At 44.1% G+C, this 25,252-nt stretch overlaps 1 protein-coding gene across 35 annotated transcripts in view; it reads right to left on the bottom strand.

Moving 5' to 3' along the window:
* Positions 1 to 25,252, bottom strand: part of MYO18A (myosin XVIIIA) — a 768,001-nt gene that overhangs the window by 240,171 nt on the left and 502,578 nt on the right. For all 35 annotated transcript variants that reach the window (XM_085649195.1, XM_085649183.1, XM_085649196.1 and 32 more), the window contains 4 exons: positions 23,724 to 23,843; positions 21,335 to 21,446; positions 14,726 to 14,853; positions 12,918 to 13,072 (listed from right to left, as the gene is read on the bottom strand). In XM_085649195.1, coding sequence (XP_085505321.1) covers positions 12,918 to 13,072; positions 14,726 to 14,853; positions 21,335 to 21,446; positions 23,724 to 23,843 — 515 coding nt within the window. The remainder of the gene's footprint in view (positions 1 to 12,917; positions 13,073 to 14,725; positions 14,854 to 21,334; positions 21,447 to 23,723; positions 23,844 to 25,252) is intronic.

Here is a 25,252-nt window from a genome sequence, read left to right on the forward strand (position 1 = left end):
TAAAATGGCTGGTATAAGCCCGGAGCTCCAACATTTCTTTGTTCACAGTTCTAGCTGTGAACAAAGGCTTCAGGGAGCCTGAGGGGATTTGAATCCCCTCGCGCTCCCTGAAGGCTTTGTTATATTTGTTAGAACATTCTGCCCTCTAGTGGCAGAATGTTCTAATAGCATTATAGCCCTTCGTAGCAGGGCTATACCGGCTATTAAAGTCCCGCTGCTTTGTTAAAGTCCCTCGCCTTCGGCTCGGGCTTTTAACGATGCAGCGGGCCTTTAATAGCCGGTATAGCCCGCTACAGCGGGCTATAAGGCTATAATATTATTTTCACGCTAGAATGGCCTATCCAACCCATCATCGTGCAAACAAAACTAATTTAAAACCCAGTCTATTTTTTTGCTTAAAACAACTTAATCATGCTCAAGACATCCTATAAATCATAAAACTTGTACCAAAAAAGCACTTTGTTGCAATCTAAAAGAGTTTTTACTTACTGACGATAGCACAAAGGCTTCAATGAATTTTGAAACCATTTTTAAAAGTAACACTAACAACATGTAGCCTGCTGGGGTTGTCATGCTGCACCAGAGAGTAGAAGGGGGCACAAAACTGACAATGAGCAGTGAAAGGAACAGTGCAGAAAAAAACCCAGAACCAAGACAACCTAAAAATACATACACTTCTATGAACCTAAGTAGTGCTGCTAGAAGATAAAAATTGGCAGAGACAGAAAGCGGAAGCAGCGGAAGGACTCTCCTAAAAAACAAAGCAGCATTATTTGGTCCATGCTGTAGGGAGGAGGAAAACATATTAACAGAAAGTAAATCCAGCAGTGCTGACCAAACAGCAGCCACCAAATAAGACTGACAATGAAGGCAACGAATGTTAAGCACCAGGAGGGCTCAAAGAAAATGTCTTGCAAGCAATAGCACATATACGGTCTCAGGCGAGACCAAAATACCAAGCTTCTTCTGTTTGCTGTGGAGACTGACGAGCTTCCGCTGTAATATTTTAGGCTACAGCCAAGGGATTAAGTTTGGCAGGACCTGCTAGTGCTCAAACCCAGCAGTCATTAAAAGCTTTCTTTCTGTTGGGTCCCCTAGCTGTGCGAGCAAAAATAATGGTTCATTTCTTAACAATAACAGCAAAAATCTTTTGCATGCCAGTGATGTAGCACTGTTTACATTTCCCATGTTTTACTTCACCTTGCCTTGCCTAAGCGTATTTGTTTTTAAAGCTGTGCTTCCGTAGGGTTTTTTTCATGCAGCATGTAAGGCGTGTGCAGCGCATACTGTAAATGGAGTCACCTGTGTCTTGGTGAGTTCAGGGGGGTATGGATATTCATGACTGGGCACGATTGAGAGCTCTGGAGTGGAGGCAGAAGGCAATGCACGTTTCTCACAGTGCCAAGTACAAGCTCATAAAGGGGTTCAGATTTCATGACCATGCAATCCTAGGCCTTTCTGCCGAGCGCACAGAGCAATGGTTACATATGTGCCAATTGTAATTGCCATTTTATGTGCAGGTGTGTTTAGGGTGTATCCACAGCTGTGAAACATTGATAGCACCAAAGGAAAAGAAAATGCGGTTTTACCAGGGGAGGAGCGAGAAGGAGGGGGTAGACAACGGGAGGTGACACAAGAAATGACACACAGTAGGACAGAGCAAAAAGGCAGTGATGACGGGGAAGGAGGTGCGTGAGCTATGCAGACGGGGGACTTCAGAAAGATGTAGGAGAGGAAAAGGGTGTAAAGGATTACCCGAATGACAGATCACACAGAAAAGTGGCGTTACTGTAGTAATATTTAATTCACAGTCTCTTTTTTTCAGAAATGAAACTGTTTCAATTCAAATTATTCGCAGCATTATCATTGTAACATATGTATGTGATACTGCTAGCAAGCATTGGCAAAGCCAATACGTTAGGCTCATTTTAGGCACATGCTTGTTGCTGTGCGATATATCTGAATACAATGCTGTGAATTAGGGGGATCCATCCATAGCCCAGATCTGGCAGCTATCGCTGAGCGGTGCCTGGACTGGTCCCTATGCTGACATGCTGCAATTCGCTATTCCCGGGACACATTCAGGAGCCCCATGTCTGCTTTCCGTTTGGTACAGCAACCTCCAAGGGAGATTCGCCACTCTCACTTTAAGCCAGGCTCCATAGGAAGGGCTCTCGTCAAGTGCCGGCAGTCATCCTGTTGTTGGAGTCTGAGCCCAGCTAGGAGCTGTGAGGAGCTAAACTCCAAGATGCCAAGGCAGCGCAGGCAAATGAAGGCGCTCAGCTTCCCATCACTTCATGCGTGCTTATGAAAAACGAGGATTTGGAGGCGGGTTTTAAACTTTGTTCAACCCCTATATGCAAGATATGCGCGCACTGTAAGAATGTCAGCTGTATCTGTATGAGTAATAACACTAATAAAGATTTCAATAGAACTTACCAATTCCATACCTTCATTTCATTTATTTTATAGTGCTAGACAGCCCAATACACAAACAGAGGCAATGAATCATACAAGAACCCAAATCACTGTAAAGGAAAGGTTTCATAAGACAATGAGGGTTACATGGTGTGGGAGTCACATACTCATACTGATAGGCATTATACTTTAAGAGTGCTTGGTGCCGAAAAACACACAAAAAAGGATTTAACATGCAATGCGGTGGTTGCCTTTACTAATAAGACTTTATTACCACCTAAGGACTAAAGGAACCCTTTTAGCAACCTTCAACGTTTGAAGGCTTGAAAATAACCAATAAGGTTACAGACCTATGCCTTGCAGTGTGCATGTAGCTTCTTGAATGCAGTTCGTAGCTCACCGTGATACATTAAAAGGATTGTAATTTATGAGTTGCAAGTTACAAAAAGATCCCTGTTACAAACACAGTAACCCAAATGAGCGATCTAAATACAAATGGGTGATCTGTAGGTTTCATTGTGCTGTGCAGCAGGCACATTTAACCCTCTATGCTACAACTGTGACTAAACAAAACACTTATATTCATTCAGCAAGTGCATTAACCCCAGAGTTATCCTACCATTTTTATCCCCTCATAATCATCTCTTCAGCAGGTGCCTTAACCCCATAAAAAGTTTTAAAATGACCAATTAAGTAAACCAGATTAGATTTACAGTCATGTTTGTCCTTGTTGACATGACTACGTCACTCACAAATCTAACTCTCTTCTCCTTTTTTGCTGCTACACCTTGACGCCTAATTTATGGCATCCCAGATTAAAGGTTTCTCTTTTCAGCACTGTCTGAATGCAATAGTGGAAGTCACGCCACCAAGCTGAATTTTGCCACGATTCAAGGAAAGCTGATAGTATCACATCACCCACCAGAAAATGAGCAGCCAGGTATGGCAGAACACGCCACTACAGTTAAAGACAAATAATGATGCAAGCTCCCATAAAAAGGAAATTTAAAGTCAAAGACAGAAAAATGGGCGTTGGGCACAGCCATAGGTTGTACCCACTAGATATAACAATACAAAAGATACGTTACTTTTAATTCATAGACATGTCTGTATCAACAGATTATGTCATCTAGGAGTCTAAACAGATCTCCCAAAATCCTGATTTTTGCCCACGTCCCCATTTATCTACATGGCCCACTCAGCTTTCTTTGTATCCCTACCAGATCCAGAATCATGGTGCCAGGCCTGGAGTGCACACACACAGACACACAATGCATGTTAAAGAATATCTCAGAAATTCACTTAAAAAATTCAGTAACCGAAGTTCACCATAGTTTCACTTTTACATTTTTTTTTAGGGAACTTCAGTTTTTTCTAAAATCATGTAATACTTCCAGCCCTGTGGACGTACCGCGTGGGGGCGACTGCAAGACCTGGCCCTTCGCACTGTGCAGAGGGTTTGGCCGCGAAGCCTTGCCAAACCCCTGCCAGAAGCCAATCCCACAGGTTGCCGTTGTCCAACCGCAGCTATAATGAGTTAAGTTCTTTTTAATTTGTTTTACGATTCACAAATCCTGTGCCATATTTCTGAGGAGGCACCATGGGCAGGATTAGCACATTTGGCACAGGAATCTCAAATCTGGCAATAAGAATAATTGTATTAATATTTATTTTAATTGGCTTGGGTGTCAGGGTAGGCTCATTGCTCTCTTATGCCCATATTATTATTTTTTTTCCCAACATGATGCTTGGTGCATCGTGTGGGGGTAATGGTCGTTGCAGCAAAAAATTCCCTGTGATGGGCAGCCAATCAGAGTGAGGTGGATTTGTTAATCCGTAGCAAATTAGTGAATGTGAAATGGATGGCGGGAGAAAAAGCTCCACCATCCAACTACTTGCTTGTTGTTTTTAATTGGTTTAAAAAAAAATGTTTAATAGGAAGTAATGTGGTGGGGGATTAAAGTTTGCTGTATTTTTTTAGTGGCAAAACAATCAGTACAGGTAATCTATTGATTAGTTGAAGCACTTAGATTGATTGGCGCTGGTGTGCAGTGGTTACAGGTAGTCTGTACAGTCCTAGGTAGACAGCAATTTCAGGTCGCCGGGCCTTTCATCAGGCATTATATAAATGTCCTCACCAAGTCATTTAGATTGGTTGAAAAAAAGCTAGATTTATTGGAGATAAAGTTGTCAAAGGAAATTGGTTGGAGATAGAGTATACCTGCAACAGTGGTGGCAGCACTTTCATCATTTGGATGGTTCAGTTACATGGTTAGCTGTAGCTAATTTCTCCTCATGATTTCCTTTGCCTTTGGCTCAGGTTTATAATCGCCTGGTGGGCAATTAACATAGGTTAATGCCCAATAAAGTGGGTATAAACTAACTTTAAACAATTGGGAGACGGTTTAATAAGAACTCTGGAATGTTGCAAGCTCCATTGAAAACAATATTGTGACAAAATTGTGTTGTATGGCCACAATAATGTCTCTCAGAGGAGCTTTCAATATTCCAGAGGCTGGTATTGGTCTTTTGCTCCAACCTTCCAATGTTTTGGTTTCTTCCATTAAATTCGAACATTCCACCCGAATGGCTGGATTTAACATCATTATAGCCGTCCTGCCTCTTCCTTAACTGGTTGTTACATACTATCTATGCTGTTGTAGAGCAGAGCTGTCTTCAGGGAAAAAGCTTTTAATAACTAGTACAGCTGCAGTAGTCAGGACAAGGTACCACGGCAATGGCATAATGTACTCTGAAGGAGCACAGGCGGATCCATCAATGGCAGCAGCAAGTGCTGCAGACACACCCGGTTGGCATAGGGTCTCTTTGGGCAAAATATGTCTCTTAAGTTGACATGCCAAAGGCTTCTAACACATGCAACTCATATTCGCTGCCTGGACAAGCAGAATGTGCCTGTTGTCATCATATGGAGCCATTGGGCAAGGTATCACTGGCATCAATTCAAGGCAACAAGAACCCTGTTACCAAAGCAAATCTAAAATCCACTTGGGCATGCCAAACATTTCCTCAACCAAAGGTAAAATAGACATTTACAAATATTATTCTCCTTAAAAAAAAAAAAGGAGTTTAGCATTGTGTAATATCGAGGGGCTTTGACTTTTTCATCACTCCAAATCTCTTTAATTCAAATCTTTTTATTCAGAGTAATTAAGAATTAAGTAAGACTAGTGAATGAAAGAAAATTACGTTATAATCATAACAAATTCGAACTATATAAGACACTCAGATGTACGTAATTTGGAATTGTGACAAGCTTGTTTATTCCCCTCTGCTACCATTGCCAAAGGCACAGGAGAAGCACTTAAAGAAGAAACAGAGGGAGGAAAGGAGAATCAATTGCCAGTGTATTTAGCAAGTACCTGAGCTGTGGGGTTATACAGACTCTGCAAAAACCAAAGGAAATGATGGACGGAGTGTTGAACATTGCAAGCACTCACCCCCAGTCAGCTGATCTGGGTTTAATCCATCACTGTTCTTTAGCCCACTCTGCCACCCCAGTTCAGACATGGCCATATGCAAATCAGTCTGACCCTGTGCCTCATGGGAACAGTCCAGCCCGAACTGCCAAGCCATGTCTTCACTGGACCGGAAACAAGCTTCCTAGGACCGGTTTCTGGCATTTCAGCCGTCTTCAGCCAGGCTTGCTTGAATCCAGTGGCAAAGTGAGCAAGGGACTCACGTCTGAGCATACCCTGCCAACTTATGGCGAACAAAGCAAAAACCAAAGGAAATGATGAGAGCTGTGGGGTTATACAGACTCTGCCAACCTGCATGAGGACAGATTCAGCATTTGACTTATGGCAGAGGCGCTCGTTTCAAGCCTCAGCTGACAGCATCCCACTGCCGACCACTACTATTTATGAGGTCTGTCTACTTGTTTACAGTCACATAGTATTTTAATGTCCGCACACCAATTAACGTTTATTCCTCATTAGATAATTTTTTATGTTACACCATTACGTGGGTTACGAGACAAATTATCTGCATGTTCATTTTCAGATTCATCAAGAAGATTTTATACATTTCTTGTATCGTTTTTAATCGGAAAGGGGCAGTCTTTTTCCGGAATATAAATATACCTTTAGCCCACTTCTATTGTTTCCCCATTACACTCATGCCAAATGTAATACTGCCACAATACCACCATGCCAGATCTGTGCCTAACTAATCCTACAAGTTTTCGCTTCACCCATAACCCAGGTCTAATGTGCACATATTACACTCGGGAAATTACAGCAATAGCCTGCTATCTCAATCCATCTTCCAAAGAAGAAATAGTAATTTACTTTTCTTCCTGGTTCTGCTTTGTAGCGATCTTCCTTGAAGTCATAAACCATAGAATAATGCTCGTCTGCGTGCAGGGACCCCAGAACTCTTAAACCCTATACTTCTTTACAAAAAGAAGGAACAAAATTAATATATTTAGTGCTAAAGAGCACCTTCCAAAGTCTATCAATGGCTGAATTATTTCCTGGAATTATAAGTATTCCAAAGTAAACTCTCTTATAAAACTTCACGGCTACACCTTAACCAAAATTAACACTGCCTACAAAGAAGAAAATAATCCGATAGGTTTAACATAAGAAGAGTTTTAAAAAGTCCCTTCTGCCTTTTAGAGAGCTATAGGGTTTTAATCTAATGATGCCTTGTATTGGCAGTTGACTCATGAAGCCAGTTCCTTTTGGCAGAAAAATAGAACTGAATCCTAAATAACCCTTTTCCCGCATGGCAGAGACAAAAACTAAGAAGGCCAGAGGGTTGTTTGTGACTTCATAAAAGACTAGTGCGATGCAGAACCAGGAATGCATTTTTAGTAACCAATTTCTTTTGCTTCGTAGGCTCTTGATTGATAGTCATAAGCATTAAAATAGAGCAACGAGCTTACCCCAACATTGTCACACTTGGCAATAAGGGACAAGAACCAGAAAAAACAGAAGCAAACACTAGTACACTGAAGAGATTAAGTGTGGCTTGAGCCACATTCAAGTTAGCTCTTGGGTCACTGTCAAGACAATAGTATCTTGGAAACATACAAATACATGGTGGCCACAAACACTCGGTGCTGCTCCAATCCCTAAGCAATGCGCAAGAAACCTGGGCATCCTTATTGATGACACCTTATCCATGAAGGACCATGTGCGGGCCCTTTGTGGTAAGGGCTTTGCCACCCTGAAACTGTTAAACAGACTCTTTCCCTGGATCCCGTTGGACTGCAGAAGAACAGTCACGCAAGCCCTGCTTATAAGTCAACTCGACTATGGAAACGCCTTAATCGTGGGCATGACCGAGCTCCTCTTTACGCGGTTACAGGTGCTTCAAAACGCCGCAGCCAAACTAGTGTACAATAAAAGCAGAATAATTTAAGCATCGATGTGCATGAAAAACCTGCACTGGTTACCTATGCATCAAAGAGCAGTATTTAAACTGCTCAGTCACGCACATAAAGTACTGTATCAAAGCGGCCCCAAAATACTTCAGGGGAAAATTGAGTTCTATGTCCCTACAAGGAGCCTACGGTCTCTACATCAAGCATTGGCCAGAACAAAGCGCATCAAGAAAATGAGGACTGGAGGGCGCTCCTTCTCATATCTGGCAGCTAAGACATGGAATGAACTTCCCTTACACTTACGGCTCACATCGAACTACCTGGTGTTCCGAAAAAAACTGAAAACCCATCTGTTCCCCAAAAATTAAAATTCACTGTTCTCCCTTCTCCAGTAGCTTAGCTCTCTTTTTCGCTAAGAGCGCCTTGATATCCCTTGGGATGAATGCTGCGCTCTATAAATAAATAAATACATTTCCAAATTATTGCGCTACAAATTTCTCCTAATGGAATATTTCGCAATCAGGCCACAATAGTTGTTTTAGACTCGGTTGAGTTAGGCTTACACTTTAAAATAGAGGCTTATTTGTCGACTGGAAGCATGGAGGGATTAAAGAAATGCACAAAACAATCCACCCAGCGAGAGTCTGTTTCAAGGTGGCTAAACCTGTATGAACAGGACCAAAGGTAATGAAGACCTGGTTAGACTTCCTAATTGATTGGGGTTTCTCCAGATAGGTGTAAAATTCTCCTAACATCAAACGAATGCAGAAAGCATCCATGTAGAGTAAAAGGATTGCTGAAAAATACCAGAAAAATACTGGCATGATTAATGTGGAATTCTGACACAACCATGGGTAAAAACAAGGGGTGAGTTCTCGTTACTACCCCACTGGAGTGAAAAATTGCATAGGGTTCAGCAGAGCAGCAGAGAGAGCGTGTAACACACTATCACTTAATTAGAAGTGGTGGCTATCAAAAAACGTTTCGTCCAGGTAAGATGCTGCAATGAAGCTTTGGGGATGGGCTAAAGGCGATGGCCCATTCATCTTGATAACACTAAACCGAGTTCCAATGGTAGTTAAGGCATACCCATTGGAGGGAACATTTTCCTCAAAACTTCAGAAAAGCTTTTAACTACTGGTAGCTTGAAGGATGAAAGCGGATGAGGGCATTTTTTGAATGTCACTATTGCCACCCGATGGATTTTAATGAAAATAAATTGGAGTTTAAATTGACCAAATATAGTAAGCATTAATTTCTTCATGTCAAAAGATATGATCAAAGTTATTTTGTTAGCACCATACCCAAAATATCTTTCATTTTAAGGCGTCAGGAGGAACTAGGTGCAGGTTTCTTAGCTTCTTTTAAAATGTCCATGCAAGACTGAAGCAAATTCATGTAATCAAAATGTTTGCTTTCATGCTGCCAAACTTAGTGATGCCAGGACCTGTGAAATAATTGACTTTTTAATCTAGTAAGGAGGTTTGGTTTACACAGTAGACTTTTGTGTGACATTTAAGGGCATCTGTAGCAGATCTGGAAGCCACCATGGTATGGGCCATTCAGAATCCATCTTGCATGTGAGGATTGCACCTTCAGGAGTACTGATGGAATCAGAGGAAAGGGCGGAAAAGTGTAAGGTAATTACATTGACCAGTTGATCCTCGGTCCTATTTTCTACAGTGAGGGCATTTGGTGCTTTGATCAGTTAGAAATCGGTCTACATCTGGGACGACACTGTGAAGTACTTAGTCGTCGAATAACCATTTGTGGTTTTCCTTGTAGAATCTGATGAGAAAATCTGCTTGTTGACTCTGTATTCCAGAAAATGAATTGCCTTTATCAGCACGTTTCTGGACAATAGTCATCTGTGCTTCCAATCAGAGTGACCTGAACCTGGTTGCCCCGCAGCCCCCGTTTGTAGTGCATTCAGTGGTGTCTGACTCCACTAGAATGGAATTTGAAGCCAAGGAGTGTAGAAACGTTTATAATGCCAGATGCACTGCTGTAAGCTCCATAAGGGTTGATGCGCTAACAGCTCTCCTTCACTGACCATACGCTTTTGAGAGATAAATTGCCTAGATGTGCACTGCAGACTACCAGAGAGATGTCAGTTACTAAGAGTTCATGTCAAACAAACTTTGTTGTTCCAGTTGTTCAATGCTGGTCTTCCAAGTATGGTTTTGGAGGACTCGTATGCAGTCTTGCACTAGGGACAATCCATTTGTAGGCATTCATGGATCCCAATAGCGATTAAATATTTGTTGTGCTGTTGGATTTGTTGTGTTGATGATACATTGGCATTTCCTTTAAATGGAGGGCTCGTGTCCTCAGAAGGAGACACTTTTCCGTGCACTATGTTTTGAATTGCTCCTAGGTATACAGGTGCTTGGGCTGAAGACACGATTGACTTATGAAAATGTATTCGCAGATCTAGCCAGTGAAGTAAGGTCACAGTGTAATATGAATCCTTTTGCTGGATTTTACTGGATTGCTTGCTTTGATTAGCCAGTCGTTCAGGCGTGAGTAAACAAAGATCTTTGGATACCAGTTGTTCAGGTGGGGGTAAACGAAGATCTTTGGAGGATGAGGTTGAGATGCTAAAACTGACTTGCATTTCGAAACGGCCCAAGGTGCAGACTTCAGGCTGAAAGATAGGACCTCATAATGGTAATGTGTCTTCTTCATTAAGAAACAAATAAACTTCCCATTTTCCTTGCAACCTATGTCTCCAATGTTTCTATCGAGGTAGACATTTCTTTAGAACACTTGTTCGATGTTAGGAGAGTTTTACACTTCTCTCCCTGGAGAAAATCATAGCAATTGCAATGACACGTGAGTTGCATAAGATGCAAGGAAACATATGGAAGTTTCTGTCTATCAAGTACATGCACTCTCCTTTTCTGAGTTGAGGAAAGATCTAATGAAATACTAGCATGTTGAACCTTTTCCCTTTTGTCCATTTGTAGGAGAGTCTTTTCTTGGTTATGAAGACATAACTTAAATAAATGCGGTTCCTCCTAGAAGCACAGATGTTGTCTTGTGCAGGATGGCTATGCGGTGTTTTGTTGCCAATGGCGGAAGTGAACAAGGTTGGATTTTGAAACAAAGCATGTATCTATTGCGAAGGACATCTTGCAGTCATCCGTCACTGGTACTATTTTTGCCCCTCTTCCAAAAGTTGAAATCTATCAGGGCCGTACTCTACCAGGGTGGAGTACGGCTAGGGGAATTAGCAAATTATTGTTTTTAATTGGGCAAAGGTCATCCTGACTAATTTACTGCCTGAGGTTTACTTGAACATTCGGATTTAGAACCTTGTCGTGGCTGGTATATACATCTCTGCTGCGGCTGCTGATGAGGCTGGTATGATCCATAAGGCGACTGAATCCTGTGTCTGTGGTAATAGTAACAGTCTTAGTGAGGAAGAATGAGCAGAACACGTTTTTTACACTCTTCTAGACTCACTGCTTTGAGGGTCTTGCCTTTGCATTCACGACGAGCATCTCTTCCCCTGTGTGCTTATCAAATAAAGTGTTATCTGGAAACAGTTACTTTAAACATTTTAATTGATTGTCAGACTTTAAAGATGAGAGACAAAGCCACAAAGATCATCTAAGTATATTGCCAGAGCAACACCCCAAAAGATGCCCATTCAGCTGCATCAATGCTTGCGCTTATTCCATGATAAGACAAGAGTAAGTCCTTCTAGATACCTCCTGAGAGTCTTGCTTTCTGTCACTGTGAATGTCATCAGCAAACTTTGGTATTGTTTCCCGTAGGGAATGGTCGCATCATCCTACAAACGCTCTCGCACTTGCAACTTTGGGCGCTGTGGAGGCAAGTCCCTCAAATATTTTTTCCAGCCGCATTATCCGTTCGCTTGCTCTGTCAGGAGGAACTGAGGTCTCTGGTGCCGAAGCGTGTCCCTTCCAGCCAGCACATGAGGCATGCAGATCTAGTTTAGGCTTAAGGGATAGGAAGGTTGGATCTTCCTCGAGGGGCTTGTAGTTTTTAACTGCAGTGGGTGCTATGGATGTGCTGGAGATGTCCATCGCACCAGCGCCCAGGGGCTGCGGACAGCTCGGGCACATCCTAGCACTTCCGTCAGGACATCCCTATGGTGCGATCACCAGAGGGATTTCCTTTTTTTAATTTCACTACGGGCTGCTGGGGAGCAGCTTCCCTATCAACCTGAGGCATTTTTGTAATGACGATCGCCATGCATTTTGAGGGAAAGGGTGGCCCCCTTGCAATGGGCTAGTGCTCACCTCCTCCCCCCTTGCAGCCCCGGTGGGGAGAAGAGGGCATGGCAGAAAGACCACTAGACTCCTAGGATTTAAAAAAAGGGGCATACATGGGTGGGGGTGGGCAGGAATCAGGCCTAGCCCCCACCCATCACAATGTTTCTAAGGTCTCACTCTCACAAGGAAGACACAATGAACTGGCTCTGACAGGCCAGTGCCAGCACAAAGCATCATAGGACTTGACAATTCTAGTTCTCTTAACGGCACAGGGCGGTTTTCAATCCTTCTAATTCTAAGCCTAGCAGGTCTACTTTTCCCTTCTTTGCAGGAAGGTTTGGGCGGCAATGCTGGTTAAGGTGTTGCAGGGTACTCTTGCTAGAGAGTTTATTTTGGAACACTTCTAATTCCAGGAAACATGCTGACTCTGATACTCTTCAGAAGGTTCTTTCTGGCACTGTTGATGCTCATGGTGCACCTGCACTCTGTAAAGGACTGAATGGTTTAATTGTTCCACGGTCCCCACAGGCATGGGGGAATTTTCCTAAATTCACATTAGACCCAGACAATATTTTAAAGTGTTACATAATAGCCAGCGAATACCCAATGTGTCTAAAGCACACCCAGCCCTTAATGTCAACGGTGGTTTATTCTTAACTTACATTCCACAGTACACAAGTTGCACCTCAACAGCAACTGCACAGTATACAGGTTACAAACGCATTATACTTGAAGGGGTTCATATTACTCAGGACAGTATGTTCAACAATTACCGTGCAACTAGGTCCATATCAAATCTGTCGAAATTACATTTAGGCCATCCCTCATATTCCAGGTTATAGCCAGCCTGCATTCTGAGCTGCAGGCCTGGCACACTGCTCCTGCCAGCCCCAGCCCACATCACCCACCTGCGCTGCTTTTTCTCCAGGTCATGGTTCCGCCCTTGTTGCCCCTCTAGGTGCAGTTTGGTGTCCTGCAACTCCGACGTCATTCTCTGGCACTTCTTCTTCAGCTGCTGCAGGGCTCGCTGGGTTTCCTCGTTATCAGCCTGCAGATCGGCCAGCTGTGAGGAGTGCATCAAACACAGAAGAGACCGGTGAGTAGCAAGCGTGGAGCACCAGCACACACATACCAGGGCCTAGTGACTAGTATTGACGTGATGTACAAGCCATCCTTCTAGTGCTCCTTGAATCATCTTAATGGGGGCTGAGATTCTGAAAAGCATCTCCTTCCCTGCACTGAGCTCGCGTTGCATCCTCTGTAATCTAGTCCAAATTACTTCCACAGTCTGCTGCGCCATTCATAATTTATCCTTGAAGTCCCAACTCTCTGATCTGCTCAGCACTGAGTAATGTGGACTGAGTGCCTGGAGAAGGCCACCTTCTCTTCTATGAGCAAACACAGACATTTCTGCCTACGTGTCATGGGGCTGTGCTCAGAGAAAAGGCCCTGCTGGAATATTCCACGGGGACCAGTCCGCCCTCATGAAGTTGCACGGCAAATATGCCAAATATATAAGAACGGGGTTTCCAATCTCTCCAGTAATAAGAGCTACTTTGGTTCAATGAAAACCATTCCGAGCTACTAATATTATTAGTGTTATAATAATGACCACATCAGTCAAGATTATATTGGTGGCCACCCTATGCATGATTACCATCAACGACCACCGCAGAGCAGCGCTGCAGCCGTAATGTAAACTGTTGTCAATTTAGAACGCCTGTACATAGATCATACTTAATAGCCATAGGTCCACTATCAGCTTTAAATATGTTTTGGAAATTACTGGATATGAAAATAGACACATTTTTGTCCTAAATAGACACTTTTCATTGTTGGTAGTCTCTTATGATTTCAATCAAGTCAACGCTTGTCATGTAATAGGCTGGGCTTCACTCGCGAGCGCTGCACACAGGACTGGAGAGCTACCAGCAGCTCATGAGCTACTTGTTGGAGAAGTCTAATCTAAGACAACCTGATAGGGAACAATGTTTTTTCAGGGAGTACCACAACCGTCTATGATCACAGAAGAATGCGACAGAATTAAGAAACTCAGAAGCGAACTCAAGACTGGTATATGACAGACTCTCAGAGGGGCAGGCACTTTGCCAATAGAACCTTTGTCAGGCACTTGGAGGGTTCAGCACTGAGCTCTTCAGAAAGCTACATTCATTCACAACAGAGAAGAAAGCCTCCGGAGTTGGCCTAATTTAAAAATGCACTTTAAAGACGGCAAAGCAGGCAGACCCTCAGAGGGCATGTGTAATCTCCAAACTGATTTTGATATTCAACTTTCAAGAATGTTCTACCAATGATAACAATAAAAGAAACATTTAAAAAGTGAACATGTAGTCTTCAAGTTTGAAAACGGTGCATCTAGCGCTCCCATATGATACTCAATGACGATAGATGTTTGGGCTGATAGTTCCCATTCGATTTGCTACACGTTTAATCCACAGAATACAGCCAAAGAGACACTCTAACAATACCACTGACCAGGACACCGGCCGCCACTGCGAGGATACTCATTAGCCACTCGTAGGCAGGCACGATAAATGATTACTTCGCCTGCACACCCAATGTTTCGTAGGGTCGAAAGGCCAGAAATATGTTCCACAGCTATGATGAGTATTAATAATCTGTATTGTTGGAATGGAACAAAGCATAGAAGCTGGCAGGCGCGGCCTTTCCTAGGGCCAAGTCCAGAATGGCTCACCCTTCGCTCTAGCTGACGTTTGCTCTGCTGCTCCACCTCCAACTTGTCTTCGAAGTCCTGCTGAAGGCGCTTCTTCGTGAAGTCGATCTCACGCAGAGAACGTTCGTACTTAAGGCGCCACTCACCTCCTAAGTATCAGCACAGAAAACAAAAATGTCAGTCATCCCTTGAACATATGTTGCCAGCTCCCACCACAACCCGCTACCACAACTCCAGTTGCAAATAATTACCAGTTATTACCATATGCCTAAATTACCTGATCGCAGCACAGCCCTGCCAGCAAAGAACATCAGCCACCATCTCCACCATGCATGCAAATACCGTCTTGGCGCAAAAACGGTTGGGGAACAACTATCTGCCCCATTAACGAATAACTATTCGTTCAAGTGTGTGAGTGTAAGAAACACATAATGCTAGTTACCCCTATAACACTAACATCAAGCCACTATCCCTTACTAAAACAAACTCATAAGTAAACTACAGTACCATCAATTAATCATCCAAACATTAACTAGACCTCACCAGCATATAACCACCACCCACCACTTACTACTACTACTGTACTGACAAATAACCACCAGTTAACGTCATAACCGCACTGGAATGCAACTCTAGGTACCACAACACCACTAGGAATACTAACAACCTTACGACAACAATCAGACACGCAAAAAGATCACCTGTTATCACCATTGCCCCACTGGGAATGATAAACAAATTATAATAATAACTACACCAGAAAACAATCACCAGCTATTACATATTATACCATCACAATGCATTTACTAATAGGTTATGAAAAATTAATTCCAACTGAAATCCCATACTGCAGCACAATGGTGAGTGACCAGCACCTTGAGACCCCAGCGCATTGAGACCCTCACAGTTAACTACCGCGCTTTATAAACCCCTGATTGATTGATTGATTGACTTTCGTGTTGAATTTTTATTTTGTGTATGAAATGCATAATTCTATTGATTTTACTTTAGATCTTTCTATGCAGGATTGCACAATTTTTGGCAAAAAAAGGTGGGCAGAAATATTTCATGTTCTGCATAGAAAGACATTGATGCTTATTTCGATCTTGGAAGGTTGGACTCTGTTTCACCAGGACAACGAAGAGATGTACTCTGCTGCGCTGGCAGACTACATCCTATATATTTAGAGATTGTCACTTACCTGGTACAGATCTCTGTGCCTTCAATCAATCAGGGAATTGTAAGCGCGCTACTCACCCGTGAGGGTCTCAAGGCGCTGAGGTGGAATGGGGGGTCCACAGATCTGTTAGCCGAAAAGCTAGGTCTTGAGGGCCTTCCTGAAGGTGTTCAGGGAGGGGGCGCGCTGATATCCGCCGGCAGTTCATTCCAGGTCTTGGCTGCGATGTGAGAGAAGGCTTTTCCGCCTGTGCTGGCTCTGTGGATGCGCTGGGTTTCAGCCAGTGCGAGGTTAGAAGATCGAAGGTTTCTTTTGGGTACGTGGAAGTTGATTATGTCGTTGAGGTATTTGGGTCCGTTGTTGTGTAGGCATTTGTAGGCGTGAGTGAGGATTTTGAAGGGGACTCTTTTCTCCACTGGGAGCCAGTGGAGTCTTCGTAGGTGTTGGCTGATGTGTTCGTGCCGGGGGATGCCGAGGACGAGTCTGGCGGCGGTGTTCTGTATGGTCTTGAGTTTGCGGAGTAGGGACTTGTTGATGCCGGCGTAGAGCGCGTTCCCATAGTCCAGTCTGCTGGTGATGAGTGCGTGGGTGACTGTCTTCCTTGACTCATGGGGGATCCATTTGAAGGGCTTGCGTAGGATGCGGAGGATGTTGAAGCAGCTGGATGTGACGGCATTGACCTGTTGGTTCATGGCGAGTGATGAGTCGAGTACGATGCAGAGGTTTTTGGAGTGGTCTGAGGGGGTAGGTGGGCTTCTGAGGGCGGTCGGAAACAAGGGTGCTGTCCCATGCTGAGGGGGTGGTTCCAAGGATGAGGACTTCTGTCTTCTCAGCGTTGAATTTCAGGCAGTTGTTGGTCATCCAGGCTGTGACGTCTTGCATTCCTTTCTGGAAGTTGAGTTTGGCGGTGGTGGGGTCTTTGGTGAGGGAGTGGATGAGCTGGGTGTTGTCGGCATAAGATATGATGTTGAGGCCGTGTTGGTTGCGTGGGGGGCCATGTAGATGTTGAAGAGGGTCGGGCTTAGTGATGATCCCTTTGGGACTCCGCAGCTGAGTTTTGTGGGATCGGAGAGGAAGAGTTGTAGTCTGATCCTCTGGCTTCTTCCGGTGAGGAACAATCAGATCCAATCCAGGGCTGTTCCTTGTATGCCGGTGTCATGTAGTCTGGTGACTAGTGTGTGGTGGGAGAAGGTGTCGAAAGCGGATGATAGGTCGAGTAGGATGAGGGCTGCGGAGTGGCCTTGGTCCAGGAGTGTGCGGATGTCGGCCAGGAGTGTGCGGATGTCGTCTGTGGCGGCGAGCAGGGCGGTCTCGGTGCTGTGGTTGCTTCAGAAACCGGATAGGGATGTGTCAAGGACGGCGTTGTCTTCGATGAATCGAGTCAGTTCCCTGTTGACTGTTTTCTCTGCAACTTTGGCTGCGAAGGGGAGGATGGAGATGGGTCGGTAGTTCTTGAGGTCGGTGGGGTCAGCTGTGGGTTTCTTGAGCAGGGGCCTGACTTCTGTGCATTTACAGTAATCTGGGAAGGTGTCTGTTTGGAGGGTGGAGTTGATGGTGCGCTGTAGTTCTGGTGCGCTGGCGGCTGCGTCTCTGTGGTAGATGTGGGAGGGCAGGGGTTGGTGGGGGCCCCCGAGTGGATGCCTTTCATGTTTGAGGCTGTGTATTCAGTCGTGATCGGTCTCCATTTGGAGATGGTGGGATGGCTGGTGTGTCTGGAGGGCAGGGGGGGCGGCTGTGGCGTTTGGAGAGTGGCTGACAAAGTTGTCGTAGTGTCGTAGAGGTTATTGATCTTGAGGTGGAAGTAGGTTCCGAGCTTGTCGCAGAGGTCTTGGGATGGGGTGGTGTCTGTGGCTTCGCTGTGTGGGTTGTTGAATTCCTGAATGATGTTGAAGAGTTCCTTGGAGTTGGTGGAGTTGGCGAGGATTTTGTTGTGGATGAAGTTCCTCTTGGTGGTTCTGATTTGCTTTTGGTAGTTCATCATGGCGTCCTTGTAGGTGTAGTTTTCGGTTATCTTGGCGTTTCTCCAGTTCTTCTCCAAGCATCTGCAGGTGCTCCTGGCTTCTTGGAGTTCGGTGGTGAACCAGGCGGCTTTCCTGGGGCGCTGCTTGTCAGGGTTGCATAGCGGGGCAAGCTTATCTGCGCAGATGGAGTTCCAGGTGTGGAGTTCTCTGGCTGTGATGTTTGCGTCAGATGCCCAGGTGTGGTTGTCTCGGGTGGAGTTGAGCTGTTCCTCGGTCACCTTGCTCCAGTTCCTTCGTGGTGGGCGTAGGGCTGGATTGGGTGCCTTGGGTTTGTCGATGGTGAAATGTCGCAGTGGTGGTCGGTCCATGGTGGTTGCGTTGTGTGGCTGAAGTGGACGCTGTTCCCTGCCGATAAGATGGGGTCGAGGGTATGTCCTGCTTTGTGGGTCAGTGTGGTGACGAGTTGTTTCAGTCTGATGCTTGTGAGGTTTTCACGATTGATGGTGGAGTTGGGGGTCGCTGGGGTTCTCGAGGTGGAAGTTCAGGTCTCTAATGAGTATGAAGTTCATTGAGGCAATGGCGTGGGGTGCAATGAAGTCGGTGGTGGCGAAGAGTGTCCAGGGGGAGTGTAGACGAGGGTTCCTCAGAGTGTGGCGTTGGAGCTGGTCCAGATCTGGAAGTGCAGGTGTTCAACGCAGGAGAGGTTTTGCTGGAGGTGGTGAGGCGGAGAGTGGTCTTGTGGGCGAGGCCCCCTGCCGGGTGGTTGGGGCGGTCCTTTCTTTGGATCTTGTATCCGTCCGGGATGGCGGTATTGATGTCGGGGGCTTAGGAGGCGTTGGTCCAGGTGTCCGTGAAGAAGGCGATGACGGGCGAGAGGGAGTCGAGTAGGTTCCAGATTTCTACAGCGTGTTTGTGTATGGAGCGAACGTTGAGGAGAATACATCTTAGGGAGTTGCCGTTGCTGGCATCGGTGGTGTTGGAGGCTGGGAAGGTGGTGAAGGTGTGGCGGCAGTGGAGGCAGGAGAAATGTCTGTGGGTCGTGTTCGGCGAGGCCTGTTGGCAGTCTCGGAGTCTTCGGGGGTTGAGTGCGTGGAGGGTGGTGGTGCCGTAGCGATGGATGGCCGGAGAGCCAGGGTTCCTGGCGCTGGCTGTGGTCGGGTCGCGGACGGGCTTACCTTAGGCGTGCCTTCGGAGAAGCCATCACCGTGGTGGCTCCCCTGAAGATACTGAAGCTTTGCTGTGCAGGCGCCATATTCAATGTACCCACACATCAAACTTTTTGTTTGACAATCACTAACTCCCAAAGCAGAAATTAGTATTTGTAAAACAAATGTCACTGATATGCTACGAGTTTTGTCCCAGCGTGTAGGGTCGTTTTGTGTTTTCCGCTTCGGGTCTGCCAGACTTTCCCTGGTGATCCCAAAAAGGAAAAACACGTCAGAGTGTCTGCCCTGAATAGGCAGATTGTCTGATGTACTTTAATTGATGGCCCAATATCTGTGGGGCCGTCACTTCCATCTGAGCTATTGGCAGCTCCACTGCCGGAAACTGACTGTTAAGCCTGATTCTTAATAGAGTGGCTGAACCAGGGGATTGGTCTATATTGTCCTTCACCATGCTTAGGAGTACTAGGCCGCCACACTCTAAATAAATTATTTTTAAAAGTCAAAATAGTTTCACAATTAAGCTAATTTGGGGATAAAACAATGCATTTTAAGAGCATATAAGTCTTTAAATACAAGAGTTCGTGGTTCTTTACAAATAAAACTGTTTTTAACCCAAATTCAGAACTCTTTTTAAAGACAAGAGTGCAGAATTAAAGGAAAAATCCGAATTAAACAAATTAATGTTTACTATTTTTTTTTAACGCTGACATTTTAAAACAAATAGTGGTCAGAGTATTAAAATATAGCCTGTAGAATTCTTTCAAAAGTCACATAGTGGTTTGTTAAAAATAAAAGTGCAGAGTTATTTAAAATTCTGCATAGACATATGTAAATGCTCTGGCTTCTAATGAATCTACATGCAAAATTATCTTTAAAAGTATATGCTGTAAAACGAGTTGTGTAATTCTTGAAAAATGTATATTCTCAACTTGACAAAGATTAAGGAGTCATACTTTTTAAATGTTTCCATGGCAACTTAGTAGAAAGTGACTTTTTTTTAAAAGCATTTCAACTTATAACATGATATGTGTGCAAATATACATGTGGACATTCTTTAGAATGGGACTGTGTGTAATTCCTTTAGACGTCGTGTGTTCAATGTCTTGATTACACTGCACAATTGCTTAAAAAGGATACACATGTCTTTAAATAGAACAATTAATAATAAACTATTGTGACTGTACAATTGTAGAAAAGGGGTTTGCAAAGTGAACAATTATTTTAATAAGACATGGCAGAGAATTCAGAATGAAAAAGTGCTCTCAAGTCTCTAGACATAGGTGTAAAGAATGATTAATAGATCGTTTTGCAAACCCTCTTAAAATGATTCTGCATCATTATTTAATAACAAATCAGGCACAGTTCTTAAGGAAACAGTGTCAGATTTAGATTATAAACTGCATACGTCATGAGAATTCAGAATACTTCAAAAATGTGCGGGCAGAATTCTGCAAAATCGGAGCACAAAATTCTTTCACAATTATGGTTCAGAATTATTGACAAATAAGTCTGTAATTTTTTTTAAACATTAGTGTGGCAGGGTTATTTCGTTTAAAAGAGCACAGTTTAAGCCTACGTTGTACAGAATGCCAATGGAAGTCAATATTACAATACAAAGGAGGTTGTTTGTTCAACCTGCTTAAATATTATATATGATTTTCAGCCATTCCAGTATGATGCTAGTGATAGGCCCTGCTGTGACACCGAGTGCATCTGCCCTCCCCCACGGCTGCAGCCCAGCCAGTCCTGGCAGCCTCCAAAGCAAGAAGGCAGCAACGAGGCAAAAACAAGCATTTGCAATGCAATAGGTCTCACATTTGCGATAGTTTAAGCTATTGGCATTGTAATTATCTGTTTTGATAATTAACACATAAATAAAAGCATTGTCATTTTCAATGCCAATATATCAAACTCTTGTAAATGTGATTCTTATTTAATTTCAACGAAGCAGCCAAGATTGTCTCCGGCTGCTTAGGAAGTGGAAGCGCGCATGGTGCGCTGAATGTTGCAGGAATGCATGTCGTGCCTGCAGTAGGAGAAACTCATTAAAGAAAATAGTGCGTACAGACTAAATAAGACATATCGTGTAACAACAGAAGTAAAAGGGCCACTTCTCGTGAGTGGTTACAAATGAAGACAAGGTGGTACTAAGGAGGGACTAACAAGCCTATTAACAAATCAGAAGCCAGCATTTACAAAGGACAATGACACAAGCCAATGAAAAATATGGGCGGAGAGTGGGCAGAGCTCTCGAATACAGCATGCATTGCAGAGCAGCGCATGGGCTGCCCAAGCTCAACCTAAAAATGAGCGGCCCAGGGCGCACCTGTATCATCATCGTCCATCTCGCCATTGAGCTCTGATGCACGAATTAGACGGGCCTCCATCACTTCCATCTCCATAGAGTCCATCTTCTTCACCAGAGCATCATACTTGGCCTAAACAAAAGGCATATTTGTTAATTTGTAGGGTACACTAACCCCTTAAATCTCTGGGTGCTTGGGCAGCCTCACTAGGTACAATTCAGAAATGCTACTCCTCTTTATCACATATTCTCATATTCAGGGTCAAATGTTGAGGTTCATGTTTAGAATGTTAGACTTTGCGTAACCTACTTTGCAAACATAGCTCAACTACTCTTCACAGTAGTAGTGTAGACTGAAAATCTGTTGAGACTTTCTAGATTTAAAGGAGTATTGGAAGCAAAATCGAAAGTCCAGGCTGGTGCGGCGCGGCAGGATGTGGGCCAGGAAGGAAAGTAGCCTTTTCACAGGTGATATTAGTCACTCAGACACTAAAAAGATGGGCACATATGGGTAGACCACATCAATGCTGCACGTCTTCTCGATAGATGTCTGTTGCTATCTAGAAAGCTTTAAACAGGTCAACTGAGAGATTGTAGTGCATAGTCTAGAAAAACTTTATACTAAGCTTGTGTATCCACAAAGTCTTTACTTCTACTTTCTGTGGCGTGTATCTCTATTCCTGTCACTGCAGATGCTATAAAACAGTCTTGTTTCTTATATTCAACATTGTATTGTATTTGTAATTATATAGCGCTTACCACCCCTGACTAGGCATCAAAGCGCATTTCAGCGAGTAACACGCTACTCCGGAACCCAAATAGAATTAGTGGTGGATTAGTATAGTCAAATTTGTGTTAATCTTAGCGGTGGACATGTGAGTCTGTTAATTAGATTGAAAAGGATAATGAGAGGATAGAAGAAGGAAGAGTCTAGAAAGTGTTTAATGGGAGATCGTAGTAGTAAGATGAGGTTTGGGATGAGTATAAAGAGAGATGGAGGAGGGAAGAATCTCTAGAAATGGATTAGGGAGTTCATAGTAGTAAAGTGACTTTTGGGATGAGTCTAAAGGTGGGGTAGGTGAGGGAATAATTTACAAGTGTTGTTTGGGAGACCGTAGTATTAAAATGAGGTTTAGGGTGATCTAGGAAGGGATAGAGGAGGGAAGAGTCTAGAAAGGGTTGTTTGGGAGATCATAGTATAAAAATGAGGTTTGGGGCGAAACAAGAGGGGATAGAGGAGGGAAGAGTCTAGAAAGGGTTAGTTTGGAGATCATTGTATTAAAATGAGGTTTAGGGTGATCTAGGGAGGGATAGAGGAGGGAAGAGTCTAGAAAGGGTTAGTTAGGAGATCATAGTAGAAGAATGAGGTTTGGGATGAGTCAGAAAGTGGAGGTAGAGGATATATTGAGAGAAATAGGGTAGTGCATTGGAGAGACTCAATTTTTTTTACAGTACGAGTAAAGTAATATATATATAGATACATAAGTACATATTATACATATTTATACCAAAAACAAAAACATATCTAGATACATACATATAATCAAATTAAATACACAGGAATATGTTGTACATTTATGTTTGAGTATGGTGGTTATGTAGGAAAGAGTCAACTACTCTTCTGAAGAGAAGATAATCTGTAAATATTATGTTAGGGGTAATGAATTCCATAGTTTGGATGTCTGAACAGAGCAAGGTGTGTCACCTATGGTTTTTTCTTGTATGTTGGGATGTTCAGGCAAGGTGCCAATCTGGAACGGAAATTCATTTGTTGAATGAATGTATTTGGTGATTGTATTCCTAAGGAAAAGCGATCTTGTTTTATGTATAGCTTTGTGGGTGATACAGAGCAGCTTAAATGTGGATCTTCTGGTAACTGGGGACCAATGTAGGGCCCTCAAGGTAGGGCAGATGTGGATTGTGGCATTACATGTATGAGTAGTCTTGTAAGACTAAAGTCATAATCATGAAGGGATGTCTCAGTCTGGACATAAAGGGCGTACACTTTGAACACACTGTGACATCACTGTATGAAGTTGGAGGCTGTCACTACAACACTAAACTAAAGAAAACAAAAATCCTTTTAGTGCTAAAACTAAAACATCTTCCACAACAAACAAAATGGAATTGGTAAAACACAGCATTAGAAAAAGAAAGTTGAAAATAACACAATTAAAAATGACACAAATGTTCTTAATAGAATTGGTTTGACAACGAGTGGCCAGTGGAGCTTTCAAAGAGACAGTCCTGTATGGGCTAATAGTGGTGGCTGGCATTTAGTGAGCTGACAGAATTGGGCCAGCCTGGCATTGATACCAACTCAGAAACCACAAATCAAGGAACACTGGCCTTAGAAGAGGAACATCCATCAGGCATGATGGAGTGTGAGAGAGTCGAAGTACTGTCTCACCTGCAGATCCTTCATGTCTTTCTCAACCCGAAGCCTCTCTGACGTCTCTGTCTCAAGGAGCTGGGAGGCCGACTCCCCAGTGTTCCTCTCATCTGTGAGTTCCGAATTCAGTTCTGTAATCTGAGACAGAAGGCAAGAGGGTCAGATACTCACCTTCATGTTCAATACAAGAAACAACAGGAAAAGGAAACAATCTAGGCTTTGCACTCTGGCCCTTGGACAGCATACCTGGACCCATCTTGCAAATAAGGCGCACTTTCCTTGTTTAGGCCAAGGAACACCTTCAAGCAGGTGCACCATGCGCAAACAGGGACAATGCATCCTATTACAATGGGTGTCTGCCTCCAGGGCACAGCATTCAGTGAAATATGGAGCTGCTGCTTCAAAGCCGCTCTGTGTTTCCCTGTACATGCGGCAACCCACCTGCACTTTCAACAGGGGATGGAGATCCCCCTTCAAGCGGGTGCAGCGAGTGACTGCACCCATCAACAGTGGGGTGTCTTGGGGGATTCCATGGGACCCTCTTTAAGAGGGCTGCACTAAGGGGGCGCACTGACAGTATGTCACATTGTTGTGGCGCACTGAGAACGCATTTCCTAACGCCATGTTTTCCTCTGCACCCGAGTCTGTAATACAGCGTGGGCACAAAGGCAAAGTTTTGATAGTGAGAGATTGTGTTGTGCGACATCTACCTTGGGTGTGTGCAAAAACAGGAAGATGCGCCAGACATACAGCAGGAGACATAGGAAGGAACATTTTGTGTTTCTTTGGGTGCAGTAGTTAAATCCTTGACCCCAACTGAGGATTGCAACTGGTGGCCCGGGCTTGCCCTTTGGTATTCCTAGCATGGCACTTACTACTCCTGGCATCAAAGATCATGAAGGCAGGGAAGGAAGAAAAGGGAAGTTGGGCTTTAGCAGCAGTGTTTCTACCATGCCCTTGCCCTAATCCGTTAGTAGCACACAGGAGAATGATGAGGGTGCAGGCAGCATGAAGGGCGAGCTCAGGTAATGCATGTAGCTCTCACTTTCTTTTGACAGTGGATCGATACACGTGTGAGGGAAACCTTTTTCACTGGGATTGGCTACTTCACGGAAGAAGGTCACTGAGCGCTTCTTGGAGCCAGCGGAAGATCATATCTGCAAGATGTTGTACGTTGTGTCTGAATGTGGAGACAGAGATTGGAGCATGTGGTGCGAAGGATTAGAACTGTGGCACATGTAGCTGGAGGGAGGAGCTGCAACACACATGGTCAGAATGGGAGGAGCTGGAGTATGACACGTGATCTTGAGGCATGGCCGGAGATACATGTAGCTGGGAAGAAGGGAGCCATGACTTGTGTGTTTTTGTGGGCATACTTCAATTTGTTCAGCCTTATGTGCAGAGCTTGGCACAGGTGGCCTAGAAGAGGGGTGTGTAGCACATACAGATTTGAGCAAAGGTGCAGCTGCACACCAGATCCGCAAGAGGAGTACAGTGGCAAACATGGATTGAGGGGGAGCTCTGACAGATACTCTATGAGAGGCGAG

This window comes from Triturus cristatus, chromosome 3_2, assembly GCF_964204655.1.
Source record: "Triturus cristatus chromosome 3_2, aTriCri1.1, whole genome shotgun sequence".
Lineage (NCBI taxonomy): Eukaryota > Metazoa > Chordata > Amphibia > Caudata > Salamandridae > Triturus > Triturus cristatus.